The sequence below is a fragment of the Pararge aegeria genome, chromosome 10 (genome assembly GCF_905163445.1).
Source record: "Pararge aegeria chromosome 10, ilParAegt1.1, whole genome shotgun sequence".
Classification (NCBI taxonomy): domain Eukaryota; kingdom Metazoa; phylum Arthropoda; class Insecta; order Lepidoptera; family Nymphalidae; genus Pararge; species Pararge aegeria.
Genome location: NC_053189.1, coordinates 82,949 through 97,263, shown reverse-complemented (window position 1 = coordinate 97,263; position 14,315 = coordinate 82,949). Strand labels below are relative to the sequence as shown.

Genomic DNA, 14,315 nt, shown 5'->3' with positions numbered 1-14,315 from the left:
AAAACTCATTACTATTTTAATACTAGTTATGCTGCTGTTGATGCACTGATGAAAGCCAGATAGCTAGATCAGTGTTTCGTTAGTCGTAGTTGCCGGTGGGCTTAGTGGTACACTATAATCACCCACAAACAAGACAACCGTAACCGTATGTACTACCACATAAGACTGTAATTACTGCATCTATGAGTGAGCTCAACTTAAACTGGACGGCAAGCTGGATTGTATGAAACTATCGATCTCTCGACCACTTCGCTGAGCTCTCAACATTGCCGGCCCGCCAATTGATCGCGCTTACACTTACACATTTATGAGCGCCTGGTACTACGCACTGCGTTTACGTATTCACTATGCCGCTAAATCGAACACCGCCGCCTCATGCGCCATCTTCGGAAGCAAACTTGAGCGTCGAACAGAATTTAAGTGCGGACTATGCTTGTGAGCACGAGGCCTCTGTTTGTAGTACCCCTAAATTAACTTTTCGCAACGCAAAAAGGAGGCGCTCAGCGTCTGACGGCGGTATTACACATTTTATGTCAGAAATGAGACAATTGTTCCAAGAATTAAAAGCCCAGCAATCCGAAACAATCAATAAATTGTGCTCTGCAGTCGAGGATCTTCGTTCTTCGGTCAGCTTTTTGGCGGAAAAATATGACTCACTTGCTTCCAAATACGACAAGCTGGAATCAGGTCGTAAAGATGACCAAAAATGTATAAAATTATTGGAGGAGGCATTAGAAAAATCGGAGCACAGTTACAGGTCCGCTTGTCTGGAGATAAGGAATGTTCCCGTAAATAACGCCGAAACCAAAGAGCATCTTGTAAACACGGTTATTAACACCGGCAAAGCACTTAATTTAGAAATACAACCATATGAAATTAAAGACGTCTTTCGTATCAAGACCAAGATCCCGGAAAATAAAACTATTATAGTCGATTTAAACAGTGTGATTTTAAAGGAAAAAATTATGTTTGCCGTCCGAAAATTTAACAAGGGTCAAAATAGACTATCCACTGAACATTTGAAAATCACGGGACCCGCTAAGCCTGTTTTCATATCTGAAAATCTGACATCAAAAATGAAGAGAGTTTTCTTTTTAGCCAGAGACTATGCGAAAACAAATGACTTTAGGTTTTGTTGGGTGTCGCACGGCAAGATTTATTTGCGCAAGAGGGAGGGTGGTGCTCTGTTTCGAATCTCAAGCGAATCTGACCTAACAAAATTACAAAAACAAAAGTGACTAGATTGCGAAACATCCACAACAAAATACTGCGAGATCGCTGCGTTCGAAGTAGATTACCATTTTTCTGCTTGGTTACACGAGCTGTTCTCTAGTATACTAGCAATTTTCGCGTACAGGATAAGTTTTGTTATGTACCTATGTATCATCACATACTTCGCACACTTATACTATTATACACTCTTACTTACATTTACGCACACTCACAAGTTTTTCTCTCTTTCAACTCCCAATGTTTTCAACGTATACCTTTCTTTCTCAGTTAGGGTTCTATCGTACCTTCCATTTATGGTGAGCTTTAGTGCAGTTCCTCTGTTTATTTCTAAAACGCAATTTAATGGATGACATAACCAATATAGTAAGTGATATTGATCAATCGTCGTCGCCAAAATCTGTAGTTTGCCCCCCTGAAGACACAATACTTCACGTAGATAACATAAATTATCTATTCAAAGTTATGCATGTTAATATACGAAGTATAAACTGCAATTTTAATAACCTATTAGTTTTACTTCACAGAATAAAGCATCGTATTGATATTATCGTTTTATCAGAATGCTGGCTTACTAAATCCCCATTTCTTCCACCATTGGATGGTTTTAAACCTCATGCATCACAATTTAACAGTCAAAACGATGGAGTTGTTGTATACATTAGATCAGAGATTCCATATAAGGTGGAATCCGCCGATATTATTGACGCTAATAATCTTGTTATAAAATTCTCCAACTCGCTAGCAGTGGTATCAATGAGTACACTTTAAATATTTTAACGAGGTAAAATTTAAGGGCATTGAGGGTCTGGTGCCAGTGATTGATTAGATGCACACACTGTACTTTTTATAATTATCCTATACAAGTACCAGTACAATTACTGGTAATGACATAGAGCTGAGTTTGAGAATTATAAATATTTCAAAAGTATCGAATAATCAATACACGACCTGCCCACACACTTGTAAATATAGACGCGCAAGGTCGTTACACGAACCGCTTACCATTATAGTAAAGTACTATGCAAACACATATTACATACACGCAATAAGGGAACTTTAAATTGGAGATTTTACCCTACCACACCAGACGGGTGTGGTAGGGTAAAGGGTCTCATTCTGAAAACTATTCAAAATAATTGCTATTTTTCATTCTCATTCAAATATAAATAATAGTAAATAATATATAATTTTTGACTGAACTGAACCCAAGTGCCCCTCATATACATGTTCTAACCTAACCTAACCTAAATCTAGTTTTGATTCCTTTAGACTTTAGATTCAAGATTTAATGTGAATATATGCATTAATAAAAACTCATTACTATTTTAATACTAGTTATGCTGCTGTTGATGCAATGATGAAAGCCAGATAGCTAGATCAGTGTTTCGTTAGTCGTAGTTGCCGGTGGGCTTAGGTCTAAAAGAATCCAAACTAGTTTTAAAAGGTTTGGATAGGTTAGGTTAGGTTAGAACATGAATAAGACGGGTGCCCGGCCTCAGGCCGGGCACTTAGGTTCCGGTTAAAAAAAAAAAAACGTACCACTACAAAGTACTCTTATTTATTTTAGAAGATATTGTAAAATAACAATTAGTTTAATTTTTTTTTTTTTTTTTTTCACTAACACATTAGGCCCGTCGCGCCGCGCCACTACTATATGGGGCGAAGGTGCGAAGGTGACGGCGACTTTCATTGTTTATCGCAGGTAACGGGGAATCAGGGTTCGATTCCGGTGAGGGAGCCTGAGAAACTGCTACCACATCCAAGGAAGGCAGCAGGCGCGCAAATTACCCACTCCCTGCACGGGGGGGGAGGTTCGGGTAGGTAGTGACGAAAAATAACGATACGGGACTCTTACGAGGGCTCGTTTTCGGAATGAGTTTCTGCGACTACCATTGTTTGTCGCGGATAACGGGGAATCAGGGTTCGATTCCGGTGAGGGAGCCTGAGAAACTGCTACCACATCCAAGGAAGGCAGCAGGCGCGCAAATTACCCACTCCCTGCACGGGGGGGGAGGTACGGGTAGGTAGTGACGAAAAATAACGATACGGGACTCTTACGAGGGCTCGTTTTCGGAATGAGTTTCTGCGACTACCATTGTTTGTCGCGGGTAACGGGGAATCAGGGTTCGATTCCGGTGAGGGAGCCTGAGAAACTGCTACCACATCCAAGGAAGGCAATGAGTACACTTTAAATATTTTAACGAGGTAAAATTTAAGGGCATTGAGGGTCTGGTGCCAGTGATTGATAAGATGCACACACTGTACTTTTTATAATTATCCTATACAAGTACCAGTACAATTACTGGTAATGACATAGAGCTGAGTTTGAGAATTATAAATATTTCAAAAGTATCGAATAATCAATACACGACCTGCCCACACACTTGTAAATATAGACGCGCAAGGTCGTTACACGAACCGCTTACCATTATAGTAAAGTACTATGCAAACACATATTACATACACGCAATAAGGGAACTTTAAATTGGAGATTTTACCCTACCACACCCGTCTGTCTCATTCTGAAAACTATTCAAAATAATTGCTATTTTTCATTCTCATTCAAATATAAATAATAGTAAATAATATATAATTTTTGACTGAACTGAACCCAAGTGCCCCTCATATACATGTTCTAACCTAACCTAACCTAAATCTAGTTTTGATTCCTTTAGACTTTAGATTCAAGATTTAATGTGAATATATGCATTAATAAAAACTCATTACTATTTTAATACTAGTTATGCTGCTGTTGATGCAATGATGAAAGCCAGATAGCTAGATCAGTGTTTCGTTAGTCGTAGTTGCCGGTGGGCTTAGGTCTAAAAGAATCCAAACTAGTTTTAAAAGGTTTGGATAGGTTAGGTTAGGTTAGAACATGAATAAGACGGGTGCCCGGCCTCAGGCCGGGCACTTAGGTTCCGGTTAAAAAAAAAAAAACGTACCACTACAAAGTACTCTTATTTATTTTAGAAGATATTGTAAAATAACAATTAGTTTAATTTTTTTTTTTTTTTTTTTCACTAACACATTAGGCCCGTCGCGCCGCGCCACTACTATATGGGGCGAAGGTGCGAAGGTGACGGCGACTTTCATTGTTTATCGCAGGTAACGGGGAATCAGGGTTCGATTCCGGTGAGGGAGCCTGAGAAACTGCTACCACATCCAAGGAAGGCAGCAGGCGCGCAAATTACCCACTCCCTGCACGGGGGGGGAGGTACGGGTAGCTAGTGACGAAAAATAACGATACGGGACTCTTACGAGGTCTCGTAATCGGAATGAGTTTCTGCGACTACCATTGTTTGTCGCGGGTAACGGGAAATCAGGGTTCGATTCCGGTGAGGGAGCCTGAGAAACTGCTACCACATCCAAGGAAGGCAGCAGGCGCGCAAATTACCCACTCCCTGCACGGGGGGGGAGGTACGGGTAGGTAGTGACGAAAAATAACGATACGGGACTCTTACGAGGGCTCGTTTTCGGAATGAGTTTCTGCGACTACCATTGTTTGTCGCGGGTAACGGGGAATCAGGGTTCGATTCCGGTGAGGGAGCCTGAGAAACTGCTACCACATCCAAGGAAGGCAATGAGTACACTTTAAATATTTTAACGAGGTAAAATTTAAGGGCATTGAGGGTCTGGTGCCAGTGATTGATTAGATGCACACACTGTACTTTTTATAATTATCCTATACAAGTACCAGTACAATTACTGGTAATGACATAGAGCTGAGTTTGAGAATTATAAATATTTCAAAAGTATCGAATAATCAATACACGACCTGCCCACACACTTGTAAATATAGACGCGCAAGGTCGTTACACGAACCGCTTACCATTATAGTAAAGTACTATGCAAACACATATTACATACACGCAATAAGGGAACTTTAAATTGGAGATTTTACCCTACCACACCCGTCTGTCTCATTCTGAAAACTATTCAAAATAATTGCTATTTTTCATTCTCATTCAAATATAAATAATAGTAAATAATATATAATTTTTGACTGAACTGAACCCAAGTGCCCCTCATATACATGTTCTAACCTAACCTAACCTAAAACTAGTTTTGATTCCTTTAGACTTTAGATTCAAGATTTAATGTGAATATATGCATTAATAAAACTCATTACTATTTTAATACTAGTTATGCTGCTGTTGATGCAATGATGAAAGCCAGATAGCTAGATCAGTGTTTCGTTAGTCGTAGTTGCCGGTGGGCTTAGGTCTAAAAGAATCCAAACTAGTTTTAAAAGGTTTGGATAGGTTAGGTTAGGTTAGAACATGAATAAGACGGGTGCCCGGCCTCAGGCCGGGCACTTAGGTTCCGGTTAAAAAAAAAAAAACGTACCACTACAAAGTACTCTTATTTATTTTAGAAGATATTGTAAAATAACAATTAGTTTAATTTTTTTTTTTTTTTTTTTCACTAACACATTAGGCCCGTCGCGCCGCGCCACTACTATATGGGGCGAAGGTGCGAAGGTGACGGCGACTTTCATTGTTTATCGCAGGTAACGGGGAATCAGGGTTCGATTCCGGTGAGGGAGCCTGAGAAACTGCTACCACATCCAAGGAAGGCAGCAGGCGCGCAAATTACCCACTCCCTGCACGGGGGGGGAGGTTCGGGTAGGTAGTGACGAAAAATAACGATACGGGACTCTTACGAGGGCTCGTTTTCGGAATGAGTTTCTGCGACTACCATTGTTTATCGCGGATAACGGGGAATCAGGGTTCGATTCCGGTGAGGGAGCCTGAGAAACTGCTACCACATCCAAGGAAGGCAGCAGGCGCGCAAATTACCCACTCCCTGCACGGGGGGGGAGGTACGGGTAGGTAGGGACGAAAAATAACGATACGGGACTCTTACGAGGGCTCGTTTTCGGAATGAGTTTCTGCGACTACCATTGTTTGTCGCGGGTAACGGGGAATCAGGGTTCGATTCCGGTGAGGGAGCCTGAGAAACTGCTACCACATCCAAGGAAGGCAATGAGTACACTTTAAATATTTTAACGAGGTAAAATTTAAGGGCATTGAGGGTCTGGTGCCAGTGATTGATTAGATGCACACACTGTACTTTTTATAATTATCCTAAACAAGTACCAGTACAATTACTGGTAATGACATAGAGCTGAGTTTGAGAATTATAAATATTTCAAAAGTATCGAATAATCAATACACGACCTGCCCACACACTTGTAAATATAGACGCGCAAGGTCGTTACACGAACCGCTTACCATTATAGTAAAGTACTATGCAAACACATATTACATACACGCAATAAGGGAACTTTAAATTGGAGATTTTACCCTACCACACCCGTCTGTCTCATTCTGAAAACTATTCAAAATAATTGCTATTTTTCATTCTCATTCAAATATAAATAATAGTAAATAATATATAATTTTTGACTGAACTGAACCCAAGTGCCCCTCATATACATGTTCTAACCTAACCTAACCTAAATCTAGTTTTGATTCCTTTAGACTTTAGATTCAAGATTTAATGTGAATATATGCATTAATAAAACTCATTACTATTTTAATACTAGTTATGCTGCTGTTGATGCAATGATGAAAGCCAGATAGCTAGATCAGTGTTTCGTTAGTCGTAGTTGCCGGTGGGCTTAGGTCTAAAAGAATCCAAACTAGTTTTAAAAGGTTTGGATAGGTTAGGTTAGGTTAGAACATGAATAAGACGGGTGCCCGGCCTCAGGCCGGGCATTTAGGTTCCGGTTAAAAAAAAAAAAACGTACCACTACAAAGTACTCTTATTTATTTTAGAAGATATTGTAAAATAACAATTAGTTTAATTTTTTTTTTTTTTTTTTTCACTAACACATTAGGCCCGTCGCGCCGCGCCACTACTATATGGGGCGAAGGTGCGAAGGTGACGGCGACTTTCATTGTTTATCGCAGGTAACGGGGAATCAGGGTTCGATTCCGGTGAGGGAGCCTGAGAAACTGCTACCACATCCAAGGAAGGCAGCAGGCGCGCAAATTACCCACTCCCTGCACGGGGGGGGAGGTTCGGGTAGGTAGTGACGAAAAATAACGATACGGGACTCTTACGAGGGCTCGTTTTCGGAATGAGTTTCTGCGACTACCATTGTTTGTCGCGGATAACGGGGAATCAGGGTTCGATTCCGGTGAGGGAGCCTGAGAAACTGCTACCACATCCAAGGAAGGCAGCAGGCGCGCAAATTACCCACTCCCTGCACGGGGGGGGAGGTACGGGTAGGTAGGGACGAAAAATAACGATACGGGACTCTTACGAGGGCTCGTTTTCGGAATGAGTTTCTGCGACTACCATTGTTTGTCGCGGGTAACGGGGAATCAGGGTTCGATTCCGGTGAGGGAGCCTGAGAAACTGCTACCACATCCAAGGAAGGCAATGAGTACACTTTAAATATTTTAACGAGGTAAAATTTAAGGGCATTGAGGGTCTGGTGCCAGTGATTGATTAGATGCACACACTGTACTTTTTATAATTATCCTAAACAAGTACCAGTACAATTACTGGTAATGACATAGAGCTGAGTTTGAGAATTATAAATATTTCAAAAGTATCGAATAATCAATACACGACCTGCCCACACACTTGTAAATATAGACGCGCAAGGTCGTTACACGAACCGCTTACCATTATAGTAAAGTACTATGCAAACACATATTACATACACGCAATAAGGGAACTTTAAATTGGAGATTTTACCCTACCACACCCGTCTGTCTCATTCTGAAAACTATTCAAAATAATTGCTATTTTTCATTCTCATTCAAATATAAATAATAGTAAATAATATATAATTTTTGAACTGAACCCAAGTGCCCCTCATATACATGTTCTAACCTAACCTAACCTAAATCTAGTTTTGATTCCTTTAGACTTTAGATTCAAGATTTAATGTGAATATATGCATTAATAAAAACTCATTACTATTTTAATACTAGTTATGCTGCTGTTGATGCACTGATGAAAGCCAGATAGCTAGATCAGTGTTAAGTTAGTCGTAGTTGCCGGTGGGCTTAGGTCTAAAAGAATCCAAACTAGTTTTAAAAGGTTTGGATAGGTTAGGTTAGGTTAGAACATGAATAAGACGGGTGCCCGGCCTCAGGCCGGGCACTTAGGTTCCGGTTAAAAAAAAAAACCTTACCACTACAAAGTACTCTTATTTATTTTAGAAGATATTGTAAAATAACAATTAGTTTAATTTTTTTTTTTTTTTTTTCACTAACACATTAGGCCCGTCGCGCCGCGCCACTACTATATGGGGCGAAGGTGCGAAGGTGACGGCGACTTTCATTGTTTGTCGCAGGTAACGGGGAATCAGGGTTCGATTCCGGTGAGGGAGCCTGAGAAACTGCTACCACATCCAAGGAAGGCAGCAGGCGCGCAAATTACCCACTCCCTGCACGGGGGGGGAGGTACGGGTAGGTAGTGACGAAAAATAACGAGACGGGACTCTTACGAGGGCTCGTTTTCGGAATGAGTTTCTGCGACTACCATTGTTTGTCGCGGATAACGGGGAATCAGGGTTCGATTCCGGTGAGGGAGCCTGAGAAACTGCTACCACATCCAAGGAAGGCAGCAGGCGCGCAAATTACCCACTCCCTGCACGGGGGGGGAGGTACGGGTAGGTAGTGACGAGAAATAACGATACGGGACTCTTACGAGGGCTCGTTTTCGGAATGAGTTTCTGCGACTACCATTGTTTGTCGCGGGTAACGGGGAATCAGGGTTCGATTCCGGTGAGGGAGCCTGAGAAACTGCTACCACATCCAAGGAAGGCAATGAGTACACTTTAAATATTTTAACGAGGTAAAATTTAAGGGCATTGAGGGTCTGGTGCCAGTGATTGATTAGATGCACACACTGTACTTTTTATAATTATCCTATACAAGTACCAGTACAATTACTGGTAATGACATAGAGCTGAGTTTGAGAATTATAAATATTTCAAAAGTATCGAATAATCAATACACGACCTGCCCACACACTTGTAAATATAGACGCGCAAGGTCGTTACACGAACCGCTTACCATTATAGTAAAGTACTATGCAAACACATATTACATACACGCAATAAGGGAACTTTGAATTGGAGATTTTACCCTACCACACCCGTCTGTCTCATTCTGAAAACTATTCAAAATAATTGCTATTTTTCATTCTCATTCAAATATAAATAATAGTAAATAATATATAATTGTTGAACTGAACCCAAGTGCCCCTCATATACATGTTCTAACCTAACCTAACCTAAATCTAGTTTTGATTCCTTTAGACTTTAGATTCAAGATTTAATGTGAATATATGCATTAATAAAAACTCATTACTATTTTAATACTAGTTATGCTGCTGTTGATGCACTGATGAAAGCCAGATAGCTAGATCAGTGTTAAGTTAGTCGTAGTTGCCGGTGGGCTTAGGTCTAAAAGAATCCAAACTAGTTTTAAAAGGTTTGGATAGGTTAGGTTAGGTTAGAACATGAATAAGACGGGTGCCCGGCCTCAGGCCGGGCACTTAGGTTCCGGTTAAAAAAAAAAAACCTTACCACTACAAAGTACTCTTATTTATTTTAGAAGATATTGTAAAATAACAATTAGTTTAATTTTTTTTTTTTTTTTTCACTAACACATTAGGCCCGTCGTGCCGCGCCACTACTATATGGGGCGAAGGTGCGAAGGTGACGGCGACTTTCATTGTTTGTCGCAGGTAACGGGGAATCAGGGTTCGATTCCGGTGAGGGAGCCTGAGAAACTGCTACCACATCCAAGGAAGGCAGCAGGCGCGCAAATTACCCACTCCCTGCACGGGGGGGAGGTACGGGTAGGTAGTGACGAAAAATAACGATACGGGACTCTTACGAGGGCTCGTTTTCGGAGTGAGTTTCTGCGACTGCCATTGTTTGTCGCGGGTAACGGGGAATCAGGGTTCGATTCCAGTGAGGGAGCCTGAGAAACTGCTACCACATCCAAGGAAGGCAATGAGTACACTTTAAATATTTTAACGAGGTAAAATTTAAGGGCATTGAGGGTCTGGTGCCAGTGATTGATTAGATGCACACACTGTACTTTTTATAATTATCCTATACAAGTACCAGTACAATTACTGGTAATGACATAGAGCTGAGTTTGAGAATTATAAATATTTCAAAAGTATCGAATAATCAATACACGACCTGCCCACACACTTGTAAATATAGACGCGCAAGGTCGTTACACGAACCGCTTACCATTATAGTAAAGTACTATGCAAACACATATTACATACACGCAATAAGGGAACTTTAAATTGGAGATTTTACCCTACCACACCCGTCTGTCTCATTCTGAAAACTATTCAAAATAATTGCTATTTTTCATTCTCATTCAAATATAAATAATAGTAAATAATATATAATTTTTGACTGAACTGAACCCAAGTGCCCCTCATATACATGTTCTAACCTAACCTAACCTAAATCTAGTTTTGATTCCTTTAGACTTTAGATTCAAGATTTAATGTGAATATATGCATTAATAAAAACTCATTACTATTTTAATACTAGTTATGCTGCTGTTGATGCAATGATGAAAGCCAGATAGCTAGATCAGTGTTTCGTTAGTCGTAGTTGCCGGTGGGCTTAGGTCTAAAAGAATCCAAACTAGTTTTAAAAGGTTTGGATAGGTTAGGTTAGGTTAGAACATGAATAAGACGGGTGCCCGGCCTCAGGCCGGGCACTTAGGTTCCGGTTAAAAAAAAAAAAACGTACCACTACAAAGTACTCTTATTTATTTTAGAAGATATTGTAAAATAACAATTAGTTTAATTTTTTTTTTTTTTTTTTTTCACTAACACATTAGGCCCGTCGCGCCGCGCCACTACTATATGGGGCGAAGGTGCGAAGGTGACGGCGACTTTCATTGTTTATCGCAGGTAACGGGGAATCAGGGTTCGATTCCGGTGAGGGAGCCTGAGAAACTGCTACCACATCCAAGGAAGGCAGCAGGCGCGCAAATTACCCACTCCCTGCACGGGGGGGGAGGTTCGGGTAGGTAGTGACGAAAAATAACGATACGGGACTCTTACGAGGGCTCGTTTTCGGAATGAGTTTCTGCGACTACCATTGTTTGTCGCGGATAACGGGGAATCAGGGTTCGATTCCGGTGAGGGAGCCTGAGAAACTGCTACCACATCCAAGGAAGGCAGCAGGCGCGCAAATTACCCACTCCCTGCACGGGGGGGGAGGTACGGGTAGGTAGTGACGAAAAATAACGATACGGGACTCTTACGAGGGCTCGTTTTCGGAATGAGTTTCTGCGACTACCATTGTTTGTCGCGGGTAACGGGGAATCAGGGTTCGATTCCGGTGAGGGAGCCTGAGAAACTGCTACCACATCCAAGGAAGGCAATGAGTACACTTTAAATATTTTAACGAGGTAAAATTTAAGGGCATTGAGGGTCTGGTGCCAGTGATTGATTAGATGCACACACTGTACTTTTTATAATTATCCTATACAAGTACCAGTACAATTACTGGTAATGACATAGAGCTGAGTTTGAGAATTATAAATATTTCAAAAGTATCGAATAATCAATACACGACCTGCCCACACACTTGTAAATATAGACGCGCAAGGTCGTTACACGAACCGCTTACCATTATAGTAAAGTACTATGCAAACACATATTACATACACACAATAAGGGAACTTTAAATTGGAGATTTTACCCTACCACACCCGTCTGTCTCATTCTGAAAACTATTCAAAATAATTGCTATTTTTCATTCTCATTCAAATATAAATAATAGTAAATAATATATAATTTTTGAACTGAACCCAAGTGCCCCTCATATACATGTTCTAACCTAACCTAACCTAAATCTAGTTTTGATTCCTTTAGACTTTAGATTCAAGATTTAATGTGAATATATGCATTAATAAAAACTCATTACTATTTTAATACTAGTTATGCTGCTGTTGATGCACTGATGAAAGCCAGATAGCTAGATCAGTGTTTAGTTAGTCGTAGTTGCCGGTGGGCTTAGGTCTAAAAGAATCCAAACTAGTTTTAAAAGGTTTGGATAGGTTAGGTTAGGTTAGAACATGAATAAGACGGGTGCCCAGCCTCAGGCCGGGCACTTAGATTCCGGTTAAAAAAAAAAAACGTACCACTACAAAGTACTCTTATTTATTTTAGAAGATATTGTAAAATAACAATTAGTTTAATTTTTTTTTTTTTTTTTCACTAACACATTAGGCCCGTCGCGCCGCGCCACTACTATATGGGGCGAAGGTGCGAAGGTGACGGCGACTTTCATTGTTTGTCGCAGGTAACGGGGAATCAGGGTTCGATTCCGGTGAGGGAGCCTGAGAAACTGCTACCACATCCAAGGAAGGCAGCAGGCGCGCAAATTACCCACTCCCTGCACGGGGGGGGAGGTACGGGTAGGTAGTGACGAAAAATAACGATACGGGACTCTTACGAGGTCTCGTAATCGGAATGAGTTTCTGCGACTACCATTGTTTGTCGCGGGTAACGGGGAATCAGGGTTCGATTCCGGTGAGGGAGCCTGAGAAACTGCTACCACATCCAAGGAAGGCAATGAGTACACTTTAAATATTTTAACGAGGTAAAATTTAAGGGCATTGAGGGTCTGGTGCCAGTGATTGATTAGATGCACACACTGTACTTTTTATAATTATCCTATACAAGTACCAGTACAATTACTGGTAATGACATAGAGCTGAGTTTGAGAATTATAAATATTTCAAAAGTATCGAATAATCAATACACGACCTGCCCACACACTTGTAAATATAGACGCGCAAGGTCGTTACACGAACCGCTTACCATTATAGTAAAGTACTATGCAAACACATATTACATACACGCAATAAGGGAACTTTAAATTGGAGATTTTACCCTACCACACCCGTCTGTCTCATTCTGAAAACTATTCAAAATAATTGCTATTTTTCATTCTCATTCAAATATAAATAATAGTAAATAATATATAATTTTTGACTGAACTGAACCCAAGTGCCCCTCATATACATGTTCTAACCTAACCTAACCTAAATCTAGTTTTGATTCCTTTAGACTTTAGATTCAAGATTTAATGTGAATATATGCATTAATAAAAACTCATTACTATTTTAATACTAGTTATGCTGCTGTTGATGCACTGATGAAAGCCAGATAGCTAGATCAGTGTTTCGTTAGTCGTAGTTGCCGGTGGGCTTAGGTCTAAAAGAATCCAAACTAGTTTTAAAAGGTTTGGATAGGTTAGGTTAGGTTAGAACATGAATAAGACGGGTGCCCGGCCTCAGGCCGGGCACTTAGGTTCCGGTTAAAAAAAAAAAAACGTACCACTACAAAGTACTCTTATTCATTTTAGAAGATATTGTAAAATAACAATTAGTTTAATTTTTTTTTTTTTTTTTTTCACTAACACATTAGGCCCGTCGCGCCGCGCCACTACTATATGGGGCGAAGGTGCGAAGGTGACGGCGACTTTCATTGTTTATCGCAGGTAACGGGGAATCAGGGTTCGATTCCGGTGAGGGAGCCTGAGAAACTGCTACCACATCCAAGGAAGGCAGCAGGCGCGCAAATTACCCACTCCCTGCACGGGGGGGGAGGTACGGGTAGGTAGTGACGAAAAATAACGATACGGGACTCTTACGTGGGCTCGTTTTCGGAATGAGTTTCTGCGACTACCATTGTTTGTCGCGGGTAACGGGGAATCAGGGTTCGATTCCGGTGAGGGAGCCTGAGAAACTGCTACCACATCCAAGGAAGGCAGCAGGCGCGCAAATTACCCACTCCCTGCACGGGGGGGGAGGTACGGGTAGGTAGTGACGAAAAATAACGATACGGGACTCTTACGAGGGCTCGTTTTCGGAATGAGTTTCTGCGACTACCATTGTTTGTCGCGGGTAACGGGGAATCAGGGTTCGATTCCGGTGAGGGAGCCTGAGAAACTGCTACCACATCCAAGGAAGGCAATGAGTACACTTTAAATATTTTAACGAGGTAAAATTTAAGGGCATTGAGGGTCTGGTGCCAGTGATTGATTAGATGCACACACT

The 14,315-nt window shown here is 41.0% G+C and overlaps 1 protein-coding gene across 1 annotated transcript; it reads left to right on the top strand.

The window, feature by feature from the left end:
• The first annotated feature begins 347 nt into the window (after positions 1-347).
• Positions 348-1,238, top strand: LOC120627002. The gene has a single exon (XM_039894839.1). The coding sequence runs from the start codon at positions 348-350 to the stop codon at positions 1,236-1,238; it is 891 nt and encodes a 296-aa protein (XP_039750773.1).
• Positions 1,239-14,315: the final 13,077 nt, after the last annotated feature.